This window comes from Calidris pugnax, unplaced genomic scaffold, assembly GCF_001431845.1.
Source record: "Calidris pugnax isolate Ruff unplaced genomic scaffold, ASM143184v1 scaffold273, whole genome shotgun sequence".
In the NCBI taxonomy this organism is placed as follows: Eukaryota; Metazoa; Chordata; class Aves; order Charadriiformes; family Scolopacidae; genus Calidris; species Calidris pugnax.
The window spans coordinates 7,263,752-7,278,554 of record NW_015094508.1 but is presented as its reverse complement, the minus strand read 5'-3'; the positions used below and the strand labels follow the sequence as shown (position 1 = coordinate 7,278,554).

The 14,803-nt window shown below is 37.7% G+C and overlaps 1 protein-coding gene across 2 annotated transcripts in view; it reads right to left on the bottom strand.

Moving 5' to 3' along the window:
* The window catches only part of ADAMTS6 (ADAM metallopeptidase with thrombospondin type 1 motif 6), a 160,618-nt gene that overhangs the window by 95,904 nt on the left and 49,911 nt on the right, over positions 1-14,803 (bottom strand). For both annotated transcript variants that reach the window (XM_014965132.1, XM_014965133.1), the window contains exon 8: positions 753-796. In XM_014965132.1, the coding sequence (XP_014820618.1) occupies positions 753-796 (44 nt within the window). The remainder of the gene's footprint in view (positions 1-752; positions 797-14,803) is intronic.

Genomic DNA, 14,803 nt, shown 5'->3' with positions numbered 1-14,803 from the left:
ATATCTTTAATTATTCCTGAGAAAGAGGCTTATAAAAGGATAGAAACTGAAAAAAAAAGTAAATGTTACATTAGTCTTTCAAAATTGTTTCTTTCATACATTAAAGAACTGTTAAATATAATAACTACAATACAGTAAGTAACTTCTGGTGACAAATTTATTTATGGAGAGAACAATAGCTCTCCATTCTGCACCTAAGGTTGCTATGTGTGCTTCCCCATTGTCAAAGCATTGTACTAAGGAGTTTCAATGTTACCATAATTTATATAACTGTTTTATTTTTCTCTAAGTCTGTGAAAGGAACAATCTGAAGCTGTACTCCCTGTGCACAACAGAGCAACAGTGTAAACCTTAAAGTCTCTTTTGTAAAGTTTTTTTTGTTTGTTGGTTTGGTTTTAACTTTCCTGAGGTCTTTCATTTGTATTTTTTTTAACTAGATCATGGTCAAATGGAAATAAACAGCAAGACAGCAAGTTCTTTTCTGTAAGAAGTTACTTCAAGTTGTCTGCTAGGTTTTATGAGAACTATATATGCCAGAGAAGAAATACACAGCAGCACCTCACTTAATTTAAGCTTCCAGCAATGTATCAAAGCCAAAACCCACCGAGGTTACCTTTTATTCTACATGTTTATAAAACTGCAAAACTTTGAAAGCATAAACTCAAAAAGATCTAATCAGTCAATAAATCAATAGTGGAATATAAAGCAAGGGGACAGGAAATACAAGCTGAAATAACTCTTTACAATCTTACCCAGTGTTCCACAAGGCTTGTTTTTATAAGTGCAGATATCATATCTGTTAAGGAGAAAAAAAGCAGATAAAATATGTCAGAGAATCAAATTTGTAGGATATTTTGTATATTTATCACATATCTGTATCATAGTTCAAGTTGTCAGACCACAATCAGCTTAATTATGTGCAGCCAGCTGGTGTCGGCATTTTCTACACTCTGGTGTAAACCGCAAGCTGCAGTACACTCACAGCCGCTGGCCTCAGGCCAGTGGGACACCTGCCAGTAAGAAAAAAATGGTTAAAGTGGATCTTTGTAATCACCAGCTCCACAAAGCAGTCTACCATGCTGTTACAAAGTTAACAGCAGCTTGTCTGTAGACTGCTACTGATTCAAAAACCTTAATTTAATTTTTTTGAACATATCTGAAATCCTCTTACAGTCTCACACTTATCAACTCAGTAATATTAATTGCAACTCCTACTATTTAAATATCACTTCTAATTAAAAACTGCAACTCTCAATTATTACACCAACAATTATTTTAAAAAAATATTATGCACTGACATTATGGTTCCCTTTTTGTTATCTTCCAATGATTACACGTGTCTGAAGATTATGCTATAACAAACTAAAACAAAAAACACTTTGGTGAAAAGCTAAATAATGTCTTTAAAGGAGAATTTTCATCATTTTTTATATGATCCTTTAAATACAGAAGCTCTATGAGTTTTTGTGTAGTTAACATTTAAGTATTTGCAGCTGAAAATGGAATGAAAATGGTTTCTGTGGCATAGCTAAAAATAACAGCAGTAGTCATGCAGCAGTCAATTCATTAATTACACCTTCATATTTTGAATATGCAATCCTATGATACAGTTACTGATACAGCAACCCTCCTACAACACCTTTGGTTTTCATTTTATACTGATTTCCTTGCAGTACATTTCAGAATAATTTCTATTCTTTTGAATGGGGAGTGAAATCAAAGATGAAAAGATACCAGCTTAATGGTTTCATTTTTAACCCAAATAGTCGCTAATTTCAGGCCATCAGACATTTCTGTAAAAAATAACCTAAGAACTGTTACTACATAGGAATCTGATCACAAGATATATACCTTTCAGTGCTAAAAGAGTTAAGATCTGTCTGTAAGCCACATCCACGGACAAAATAACAAAGCTTAAAATTTGGAACAAATCCAGTAAACTCTCTATGCATGTAGACTGCTGTGACCACATGGAATTCCTGTGATTTTTAAAGGTACTGAGGGTAGAGCAGTTTGTGGGATTAAGCTCTAATTTTGAACTCAAATGTGCATAATCAGAGATCTCATCAAGATGGCTCAAATTCTGCCATCCTATATGCACATAAAGCTCTCACAGATTTCCCATTTGCTGTTTGGAGAGGGGGAGGTGATCAAATCAGCATTCTTACATAAAATGTGTTGGAATATAATCAGGTTTTCATAAAATCATAGAAACATAGAATAGTTTGGGTTGGAAGGGACTGTGGTGGGTTCATGCTGGCTGGACGCCAGGTGCCCACCAAAGCCACTCCATCACTCCTCTTCTCAGCTGGACAGGGGAGAGAAAACAGAATGAAAGGATCGTGGGTCGAGATAAGGACAGGGAGATCACCCAGCAATTACTGTCACGGGAAAAACCAGACTCAGCTTGGGGATAACTGATTTGATTTATTACCAGTCAAATCAGAGAAGGGTAATGAAAAATAAAACCTAAATCTTAAAACACACTGTCCCCACCCCTCCCTTCTTCCAGGGCTCCACTCCCAATTTCCTCTACCTACACCCCCTGAGACTTCCAACATTCTTGCTCTGCTCCAGCTTGGGGTCCCTCCCACAAGAGACAGCCCTCCATTAACTTCTCCAATGGGGGTCCTTCCCAAGGACTGCAGTTCTTCACAAACTGCTCCAGTGTGCGTTCTTTCCACAGGGTGTAGTCTTTCAGGAACAGACTGCTCCAGTGTAGGTCACAAGTCCAACCAGCAAACCTGCTCCAGCATGGGCTCCTCTTCACAGGGCCAATTCTCCTGACAGCAGCCTGCTCCAGTGCGGGTTTCCCACAGGGTGACAGCCTCCTTCAGACATCAATCTGCTCTGGCATGGGGTCACTAGCAGCTGTAGGTGGATATCTGCTCCACTGTTAACCTTCATGGGCTGCAGAGGATAGCCTGCCTCATCATGGTCTTCACCATTGTCTTCAACATGGGCTGCAGGGGAATCTCTGCTCTGGCACCTGGAGCACCTCATATTGCCCTCCTTCTTCAACAAACCTCGTGTCTGCAGAGTTGTTTCTCTAAATATTCTCAGTCCTCTCTATGGCTGCAATTGCACTATTGGCTAATTTTCGCCCATCTTAAATATGTTACCACTGAGGTGCTACCACTGTCATTGATTGGCTCAACCTTGGCCAGCAATGGGTAAGGTCCGTCTTGGGGCTGGCTGGAATCAGCTCTAGCAGACATAAGGTAGCGCCCCGCCACCAAAACATTGCCACAGAAAGCCAATACAGGGACGTTTAAAGGTCATCTAGTCCAACTTCCCTGCAATGAGCAGGGACATCTTCAACTAGATCAGGTTGCTCAGAGCCCCATCCACCCTGAACTTGAATGGTTCCAGGGATGGGGCATCTACCACCTCTCTGGGCAACCTGTTCCAGTGTTTCACCACACTCACTATAAATATATTTCTTCCTTTTATCTTCTCTGAATCTACCCCCTTTTAGTTTGAAACCATTACCCCCTTGTTTTGTAGCACCAGGCCCTACTAAAAAGTCTGTCCCCATCTTATAAGCCCCCTTTAAGTACTGAAAGGCTGCAATAAGGTCTCCCTGAGGCCTTCTCTTCTCCAGGCTCTGTTGGAATGACACCAACTCTATCAGCCTGTACTCATAGACTAGGTGGTCCACCCCTCTGATGATCTTCATGGCCCTCCTCTGGACATGCTCTAACAGGTCCATATCTTTCCTATGCTGATTGTTCCACAGCTGGACACAGTACTCCAGGTGGGGTCTCACCAGAGCAGAGAAGAAGGGCAGAACCACCTCCCTCGACCTGCTGGCCACGCTTCTTTTGATGCACCCCAGGATACGGTTGGCTTTCTGGGCTGCGTGTGCACATTGCCAGCTCATGTCCAGCTTTTCATCCACCAGTACCCCCAAGTCCTTCTCCTCAGGGCTGCTCTCAATCCCTTCCATCCCCCAGCCTGTATTGATACTGGGGGTTGCCCTGACCCATGTGCAGGACCCTGCACTTGGCCTTGTTAAACTTAATGAGGTTCACACGGGCCTACTTCATGAGCTTGTCCAGGTCCCTCTAATTGGCATCCGATCCCTCAGGTGTGTCAACTGCATCACTCAGCTTGGCGTTGTCTGCAACCTTGCTGAGGGTGCACTTGATCCCACTGTCTATGTCACTGATGAATATACTGAACAGTACTGGTGGTCCCAGGGTGGACCCCTGAGGGACACCACTCGTCATCAGTGTCTATCTGGACATTGAGCTGTTGACCATCCAGCAAATTTCTCATCCACCAAAAAGTCTATCCAGCAAATCCATATCTCTCCAATTTAGAGATAAGGACATTGTGGGGGACCATGTCAAAGGCCTTACAGAAGTCCAAATAGACGACGACATCCATAGCTCTTCCCTTGTCCACTGATGTAGTTACTCCATCATACAAGGCCACAAGGTTGGTCAGGCAGGATTTGGCCTTGGTGAATCCATGCTGGCTGTCTTGAATCACCTCCGTATCCTACATACGCCTTAGCATAGTTTCTAGGAGGATCTGTTCCATGATCTTCCCAGGCACAGAGGTGAGGCTGACAGATCAGTTGTTCCCTGGGTCCTCCTTTCAAGCCTTTTTAAAAATGAGTGGAATGTTTCCCTTTTTTCAGTCACCAGGGACTTCCCCTGACTTTTGAAATATCATGGAGAGTGGCCTGGCAACTACATCATCCAGTTCCCTCAGGACTCTGGGATGCATCTTGTCAGGTCCTAGTCTCATGTATATTCAGGTTCCTCAGGTGGTCTTGAACCAGATCTTCTCTTACAGAGGGATGGATTTTGCTCTCCCAGTCCCCACCTTGCAGTCCATCCACTCAAGAAGTGTAGGAAGAGAGGTTGCCAGTGAAGACTCAGGCAAAAAAGTAATTGAGTACCTCAGCCTTCTCCTTGTCTGTTTTTACCAGTTTGCCACTCTCATTCATCTGGGGGATTGTGCTTTCTTTTACCTTACTTTTCTGGCTGATGTACCTATAGAAGCCCTTATTATTATTATTTGTGTCCCTTTGGGACAGGAATACTGTTGATAGTCCACTAATGTTTGTGGCTGTTGCAATGCAGTCAAGGCCTTTTCTGCTCCTCACACCGCCCCACCAGCAAATAGTGTAGGGAGTGCACAGGAAGTTGGGAGGAGATACTGCCAGGACACCTGATCCCAACTGACCTATGGAATATTCCATGTCATGTGAATCATGCTCAGTATATAAAGCTGGTGAAAGAAGAAGGAAGGGAGAGATGTTCCAAGTTATGGTGTTTGTCTTCCCAAGTAATCATTATGTCTTATGGAGCCCTACCTTCCTGGAGATGGCTGAACACCTGCTTGCCCATTGGAAGCAGTGAATGAATTCCTTGTTTTGCTTTGCCTGCATGTGTGGCTTTTGCTTCACCTATTAAACTGTCTTTATCTCAACCCACGAGCTTCTTCTCACTTTTACTCTTCCAATTCTCTCCCTCATCCCAGATGGGAGGAGTGAGTGAGCAGCTGCGTGGTCCTAGTTGCTGTGGCTGGGGTTAAGCCAGGACACGAGTATTCTTCATTATGCACAGACTAGCATTTGTAAGAAAACATGATGATAATGAAACCTAAATTAGATAATAAAACTAAGGAAAATATTTTATTTTCCAATACATTAATTATTTTTGCAAGAACATACCCAGCTGGCAATGTGTTCTAATTATGGCTTCATTAAATATTTAAATTTTATAGGCAATAATTAATTTCCTGTAAGAAGCATTATACACCCTCTCATGCCTCAGTTTAACAGAATAAAAAAAATCTAAGTTTTCAATGTACGATGACTTGCTTTACCCACATCATCTTCAAGATCCATTTTTTCATTTTTTTCCTTTCATATGGATGGTTTCTGCTCATGATTTCTTTGAAAGCTCTTACAATTTTTATGTACCAAACTGCTTAATTCCATCACTTGTTTCTCTATATGATTTAACAAAATCAGCCTAACTTGTCTTTTTGGTTTTGACAGCCCTTTCCCTAACTTTTTTTTTTTAATTTCCAAGGAATCTATTTAACCCACAGATTTTGGGTTCAAAATGAGGAAGACTACAGTCAGTACTTGCCAGATAGTAGCTTCAAGCCAAGAAACCCCTGAAATGACAAATCATCCAGATTACCCATGAGATTAGGTAAATCTAATAGGCTATTTAAAAAAAGAAAATAAATAAATAAAAAAAAAAAACCCAAAAGCAAACAAACAATAAACCACCACAAAAGTGAAGATGGATCATAGCTGCCACCAGGACCATAGTTAATACATAGTTAATAAGACAACCAAAAGATACCCATTAAAAATTTTAACACCAGTCAAGAGAGTTATGCAAACACACAGTTTTCAAGATGTGAATATATTTTCTTTTAAATGACTGACAGAACGTGTAAGAGGGACACCACACAAAATCTGAATGTAAGAATAAAGATTTGCAGGTTGCAAAAAACCTCAGGAGGAGATGGCAGCATAACAGCCAAGGAAATGCTTCGCCCAAGTTGGAAGAAGAGGTCATATGCCTCCTAATAAAGTGGGTGCATATGTCCCTGAAACGGGTCCAGGCTGGGGAAGTGGAATGTGGAAAGAGGTATGAGGCAAGATCTTTCATTACGAGCCCATTCCCACCCTGAATGGGTCAGAAGTCATTTAGTAAGGCAGATAGGGAAGATGACTGGGACTTCTGGGCACACCTGCAGGTGTGCTGAAGAGCCACATCTGACAGGTGGGAAATGTACAGCTGTCACTGACAACTCTGACTGACCCATCAGCCAGAGAGAAACTGCAGAGACTATTATCAGTTCAACAGGATGGTCAAAAATTGGAGCGGCAGTAGCTTCCTGTCATGCCATGAACCAAAAGGAAGTGTTAGTGTGCCCTCCAAGGGCACTAAAAAAGAAAAAAAATCTAGTCTTTTTTGGCAAGATATGGATATGCACCATATTAAAATAGACATCTTTACTACTGAATTAAAAACTGAAAGGGATTTGAATACTAGCTTTGGATATACTTTAAAGAATTTAACTAATCAACAAGAATAAGCCACAGCATACATTTTCTTTAAGTATGACAAATTAATAAAGCATAAACACTATTATTAGAAATGCAAACTCTTCAAAGTCAGTATGAAACACAAGCTACTTACTTGTAAGTACATAAACCTCCTCTAAAATTACCTGAAAGCTACCAATATGACTGAGTAATATTTGAGACAGATATTGAAAGAAAAAATTGAGGCTTTTGAAGGAATATTTCTTAATGGAAAAGAGTTTACGAAACAAAAAACATAGTCACAGCAAACTGCTGAGGAAAAACATACCAAGATGGCTGGAACATAAATGTAAAAATCATATGAATTTAAGAAAATTCAGGCTAGATGAAACTGACAAATAGGTATGACGGGCCACAAAGCTCTTCATAACCTTGGGACAGCTAAAAATGTACTTCATACATATAATACTACAGGATTTGCCAATTAACCTTCTTGAAAGGTTGTCAGAAAATAAATAAAGCCTAAGAACTGGTTCTGTCCTGACTAAGAGGAAACAGAGCTAACTACTACAAATTATTAAGAGTTCTTTTTAGGGAACATTCCCAAATATGTTGTCTCTGAGAGGAAGGTCTTATTTTTCATTTGTTTTAAACTTTTTTTGATGCTTGCTTTTTATTATTGTAGGATTCAACAATAAGCTATTCAAATAAGGACTGCCCTTTTCATACACCTTTGCTCAACGATAAACCTAACAGGTTCATTAGTATTCAATCTTTTTTACTTTTAATGCTTCATGCCATGCAACATGATTTATCTATGCAACCAATCATGTATGTCTTCTATCTGAACATGTCAAAAGACCAGACAAAAAAACTTCTACTTAAAAAAATTATGTTAACCTAGTTCCAATACCTAGAACTATAAATTGAACTACTTCTGAATCAAACTTAAAGCTCAGATTCCCCTTAATGGGATCAAAAAACTCAAGTTATTCCAACTCCTACTGCTAAATTATGGAAAATAAGAATGAAAAAACAGTGAGTAACTTGTAGTTTCACCATATTCTTTTGCATACATATACTTGCCTATGATTAAAAAGTGGTTATTTTGCAAGTCAGACATTGTCCTTAATGCTAGAGAATTGTGCAGAAAAAATAGTTATAAAACAAATACTGACTTTTAGTCAGTTTATATAAAAAGCTTTGTATCGTAATTCTTCAACAGTTTACCACTCAAGATAATTTGGTCGTTCATTAGATTGTACAGGTTACAAACAGCAATGCTCTTTATAACACAATACTTTCTGATGTCTTTCTGAAAGCTTTACTACAGCACATCCTTAGCCTTACAGAAAGTGGTACACCGCAACAGCATTCTGCCTTAAAATAAAGTACACGTCTTATTTGGTTTCTTCCTCAAAAACCTCAAACCAAAAAGAGCTATTTAAACCCAGGAAGGAAAAGCATAATATACATGTTACACATCACTCAACAGAAATAGCTTTTTCTATTATTAGTTTTCCATGTCTTTAAAACTGCCATAGACAACCAAAGTCTGGCTCTATTGCACTTTCTTCTTATACTTAGCTTGGGTGGATAAATGAAATTCTGAGTTATAACTAGAAAAACTATTACTGCTATAAATTTTAATTCTCCTGATTTATTCCCAAAGAAATATTTTAAATAATTTCACTGTAGATGAAACATTTCCATACTACTTTTGCTAAACTGCAAATGCAGTCAGAACAGTAAAAATAAACTCCACTCTGAAACAATTTTTTTAATGGTGTAATTTGCCTTCATCCATTTTGGCAATGGAACACCAGAATACCCATTGCAAACTTACCATAATCAGAAGTATTAACAGTGTACTTAGGACAGATGTACAAAGCTGATTTTAAGATTATGACTTAGTAAGAGATTCTCCCAATGCAAATTCAACCCCTAGAGTGTCTAAAAAAAATTTCAACTAAGTTCATGAAAAATAAATCAGACAGGTTTCTCCTGTATGCTATGTTGAGGTGTCATGCAAGCATATAGCAGAGCTATTGCAAAAGACATTATTTACATGAAAACAGAGGACTTAATAGATGAGTTTGTAAACAAAAATAGTTCTACAGATAGTAGTTCAAAAACCCTGTGACAGTTCTCAACTTGAGACATAGCCTAGGCCATGATACACAATTTCAAACCACTGATAAGAAGACATCATACCAAAAATCAGAGGACTACCTTTAGAATCTTGGTTTTTTGAGGAAATAATATTCAGGCTTTTTAGTCATCTTCTGCTTTCTAAGTCTATCTGCATTTATGTACATTTTTGGCAATTTACAGCATTTATTCTACAGTCATCCAAACTAAAAGCTTCCTTTTCCAATGTAAGCAATGATCCTCAGGTAGAAATGTGTCTTTACCAGCTACAGCAATGAGAAGAGGATAAAGTAATGGAAAGCACAAAATAACAAGTGCTACAAGCTGTTAGATCACAATCTAGTTAAGTATCCAAGACAGACCAAGACAGACATGTACAGAAACTTAAAAGAACAACATCAGTATTCTGCTAGTATTAAAAAAAAATATATACTCAAACAACACCAATACTGCTGACTGGTTCAGATGTCACACTTATATCCACACAGTGTTCATAGCAGCATCATCAGGCTCAGCCTAGGGTAGCTACCCAAAGGTCCATCTTACTTCTTTCCACCTTTACATCGTGCACCGAGTTCTGTGCTTCTGCATTTAGCATCAGCACTGATACTAGCTAAAGAGGTCTGACCGAGTTTTCAGTACTTTGGAATCACTTTACTGGTAGCAGTGCAGACACCACAAGCCATCATACAGAAGGAACTCCAGGCCCTCTAGCAGTTGTAGCCTACTTTTATATGAATCCATCCTTCTTCTTCAGAACATGTTCATTCTATTTCAAGCTAGGCTTTAAGTCCCCTTGAACAGAGAATCCTCAATCAGGCATCTTTCAACAAAATCATTAAAATATCCTTTATCTAGAAAAAACATATATAGATTTCAAAATTTGAAACTTGAAAATTAGTTATGATAGTAAGGCACAAAGCTTGCAATCTGGAGACTGTGAACCCATAAATAAACCCATCAGATACTTCAACTCTAGCAGAACTACAAGAAGTGTTTCAGCATGTTTCCGTAGCATATCAAATTTTCTTTCCATGGGATAGCTCCTGACACACAGTAAAAATGTTTATACTTACCGCATCAGAAACATAGAGCTACCTACCTAAGTGACAATTGTGATTTCATTACTATTCAGAGAAAATTGAGAGATTCAGCATTTACACTATCACTAGAATGTTGGTAATACTTAATTTGCTGTATGCTGTTCCTCAAAAGTGATTCCATATTTTTATTACATTCTCAGTATTGAGCCAGAATTTAGATGGATTTAGGTGGATGTGATTAGCTAAAGCTGGCCTAGAGACCAGAACAGAAATATCTACTCCAAGGACACTGCTAATAATATTTCTATCAGTGCATTCGGGAGAAGTCTGGCAACTAATACATAAAGCCTTTTTTCAAAGGACATTCACTCAAGAGCAGCTAAAGCAACTTATAGGGCAACACTTTTTGGAGTGTGCTAATGCAACAAAGTCTGGGAAAAGGAAGACTAGCAAAACTAATTACATAGGCGTGGTTGGGGGCATCCTGCCACACAGCAGAAAATATTATGTTAAACCATTTATAGGAAGCCACTAGTCTAGACCTTTGGCAGGAGGGAAACCAGCTAGCAACTATGATTACTAACCAAGTTTTAGTTCTGTTGCACAGAAATAAATCAGATAAATTATAGCAATAACATTGCAAATATATTTGCTTGCTGTGGATATGGCCTTTTTTCCTTTTCTAACTTGCTGAATATGGTAAATTATTAGTTTACAAGTCTCTTGGAAGATCATGCACGCCTTTATACACAAAATGTCCATTTTATCTGCCTTACTCACACTGTATATGGGATAAGAGCTTGGTATTTGAGGCAGTTTGTAAAGATTAGCAGTTCATTAGGATGACAGACCACACCTGGTACAAAAACAAGAAAAGAAGGTCTGCAATATGGCCTAGACCTAAGATTTCACTATCCCAGTACCCTGCCTTCATGATGATCTAAGAGAATGCCCAAGAAACAATAACACCAGTGCAAGCATAAAATGGCAATTACTCCACTACTCTCCCAATTTCAAGATTTTAAGAATGCTCCTGCGTATTTAGTAACTCTCAATGCTTTTTTCTTCTGTGAACTTGCTTAGCCAACCTTTCAACTTACAGATATGCTCAGCTTCCATTAAGTGGCTTGCCAAGGAATTTCAACATAGCTAACTCTTACATAAAGGCCTGTCTTCTTTTTCCTTGTTTAGAGCCTTTCTTCTGCTAAATTTACTGGGCAGCCTCTATTTCTTGTACTGAAAGCTACAATGAATGGTTTTTCCCTTATTTATGCCCTACATACAATCCGTAACTTTGTAGATCACTGAATTATCCTCCCAAATTTGGCTTTTCCAAAATTTGACTCTTCCAAGTAAAAGAGTTTGAAACTTAGTCATTTCTTGTAAAAAAGTTCATGTGTGTTTTTGATAAACCTTGCTTCTCTTTTCCAATTCACCTAAAATCTTTTGAGATAAGAAAAACTGACAAAATAACACAAACTAATAAAGATGTAGGCATATCATGCCCAGTTTAAAAAGGTCTATGTGGCATACATTATAATTTTCTGTCTAGCTTATTTTTTACAAATCATTTTAACGACAACAGCAACTAACTGTTAGAATGAATGGCTGAATACCATGAGAATAGTAACTGACTATACAACAGTGTCTCTTCAAAAACCACATTATTGTATACAAATTGGGATTAGTCAACAGTGTCTATCCAGATTACCTGCACGCATACATATTTAATTTCCCATACCTTAAAGAATGTTAAGAGTGGAGCAGGTGCCATTTATTTCAGTATTTCTGCCAGTAAAGAATCACAGAAGACTCAGTACTAGCTGGGAAACAAAATGGGCTGCAGCAAGAGCAATCTGTCTTGCATAGGGATGCATCTGTCTGACTCCTTTCCCTGTGTATGAATTCTTCATACTAAGCTATTAATTCCATATTAAAACTGCATGATTGTGAAAAGAAATTCCTCATTGATTCCTTAGTTGTAACCTTCCATACAGCGTTCTAGTCTTAATTTTGTCAACTAGTCTTTCAAAGTTAACCTGTCTTGAAGTTGGAAAATAATAAAAGAGGAATCTCTTCACTACTTTTATTAAGCCCACTAAGCATTTAATAGATTTTTAAAAACCAAACCAAACAAAAAACCAAACACTTGCAGTCATATTTCCAAAACTAGTTTGGTTTCATCTACAAATGTTATGAAAAAATAATACCTTTTTTTTTTTTAATTAACAGACTACTCCTTCATATTATAAGTGACCTGAACTTATGTTCATTTTTATCACATACTGAATATTTGCATGAGACTCTTAAAATAATTAATCCCCAAGCCTTATAAATTTTTATGCGCTGAACAGAAATTTTGACTGACTATATGGAGAACCTTCTCCCCATGAGGGCAGTTGAGCAGTAAAGTGGGTTGCCCAAACAGTTTTTGCAAGACTTGATTGGATAAAGCCTTGTGCAACCTGGTTTGATCTCATAGCTCACCCTGCTTAAAGGAGGACACTGGACTGAAGATTCTAAGATTCTAAGTAGGTATTATCTGAAAATCTTCAAAATGCTTATTTAATGTGATGGAATAATAAGAATGACATTTTAATGCAACTCTTCAGAATATTCATTGAAAATAAAAGTAAATTACATACTCAAAATGGAAGCATCATTATAGCCATAGTTATTGTAGTCCAAAAGTTTTATCAATATAGAAAGCAGGGGGAGAAAAGTCTCCCCCCCCCCCATCTCATCTGAGTTGGAACAATCCTACATCTTACTAACAACTACACACGAAATCTCTTGAACCACATTCCCCAACTACTTGACTGTTAAATCTTAAGCGCCTGATGTTGTCCTGTAACACTTGTTCTCCTCCGAAATGCCAACACAACTGCCTAAAACACTAGCTGTAAGAAATCCAAGAAGTTCAAGCTGAAAGAAAAATACATATGCCTTACTTTTTCCAGCTCAGTGAGTTTGGGCAATTAATGTAGTTAAACATTTTAAGTATCACAAGATCTGCAAACAAAAAGACTTTACATCCAAAAACGTTCTTCTCTCCATTGTAGCTGAAGAATAGGGAGAATTTTGTTGTTTTAAAAATCACACAATTGTCTCATTACTTTGATCTATGTAAAGTTAGTGAACCAAAACGCTTAACTTCCACCCAAGTTACACAGAAATAAGCATCAACATAGAAGTTTAATAAAGTAAGGATGCTTGGAAAGAGGTTGGATAGCATGCACTCCTCAACATATTAGCTGTAATTTCTGTTGTACAAAATAGCCTGATTCTTCTGAATAGCCTGTTCAGTTTTAGTTACTTTAGTGTTGCTATTAATGTTAAGTGGGACTTTATTCAATAAATATAAGTCATTTACAAATATAAATACTTCAGTCAAATTACTACTTTTGCTTTGAAGATCTTGTAAAAGCCTAAAGCAAAAATATCTGGTAAAAAATTATTTTTATTAGTTAAAAATGTAAAAATATTAAGATTAATAAATGCATTTAAGTTCTAGAGCTATTTAAAAGAATGCACAGAAGTAGAGTTTCCTTCCAGTAATGCAGGCCAAGAAAGCAAACTCAGCAATGCAAAGACTACAATGAAGAACCATGCATTTCAGTGAAGTTACTACCCCTAGCATGGCACCATACTATTTAGAACCCCATTTTTAAAAAGGGTCATGTACAGGAACAGAGTTTTTTGGTTTGCCAAACAACCCATTTAATTGACTCAAGACATAACCAAAAATAGAATTGCAAAACGTCACAATTCTCCTGACTAACTGCATCTTTTACTATTGCTATTGTTTGCTGATAATTTTTTTCACCACTAAATAATTAACAATCTTAGCCAAAATATGACTAAGATGGAATAGCTTTAAAACCAATCTTGGTCAAAGACCCATAAACACTTTCATGGTTTAACAGATTGCATTTCACACATCTCAAAAAATTCCTTGGTTTTGCTAATGTTTGGAGTACAATTTCTTGTTCTTTACTGTTTCCAAACATATTGTTCAGAATTGCATAATGTATTTCACTTTGGCAGGTGGTTAAAAGAGCTCATAGGGTAGACATTTCTTCTGAAAGAATCTGGACAATGAGTATTTGTCCGCATTACTTATGACCTTGCAATTTTTAAGCAGGACTAACTGTCCTAAAATTATAGTATAAGCAAATACTTTTCATTACAGCTAAATTAATGTGCAAGCTAAGGAACTGCCTGTACCTCTTCCTCCCTATTTATCCAACCACTTAGCACTCCCTTTTTCAAGCTGCAGAGAGTAATAAATGAGAGATTTGCCATGGGTCTGGCTGACACAGTGTGAAGGCCATCCAAATGCAACCTCAGTGCTATCCAAAGAGCCATCTTAAAAGGTCTGGAAAAGAATCATGCTCATCTGGAAGCTGAATGGGATCAGCTCTATAAAATACCAAGTTCCAGAGTTTTCAGAACACAACCTGAACAAAATGTTTAGAAATATCTAAAATAATTATAATAATATATTTAATAATGAACACCTGATGCTCTAACATAACAACCACATACAACAGAGATTCGACTCCTACAGCAACACTGGATA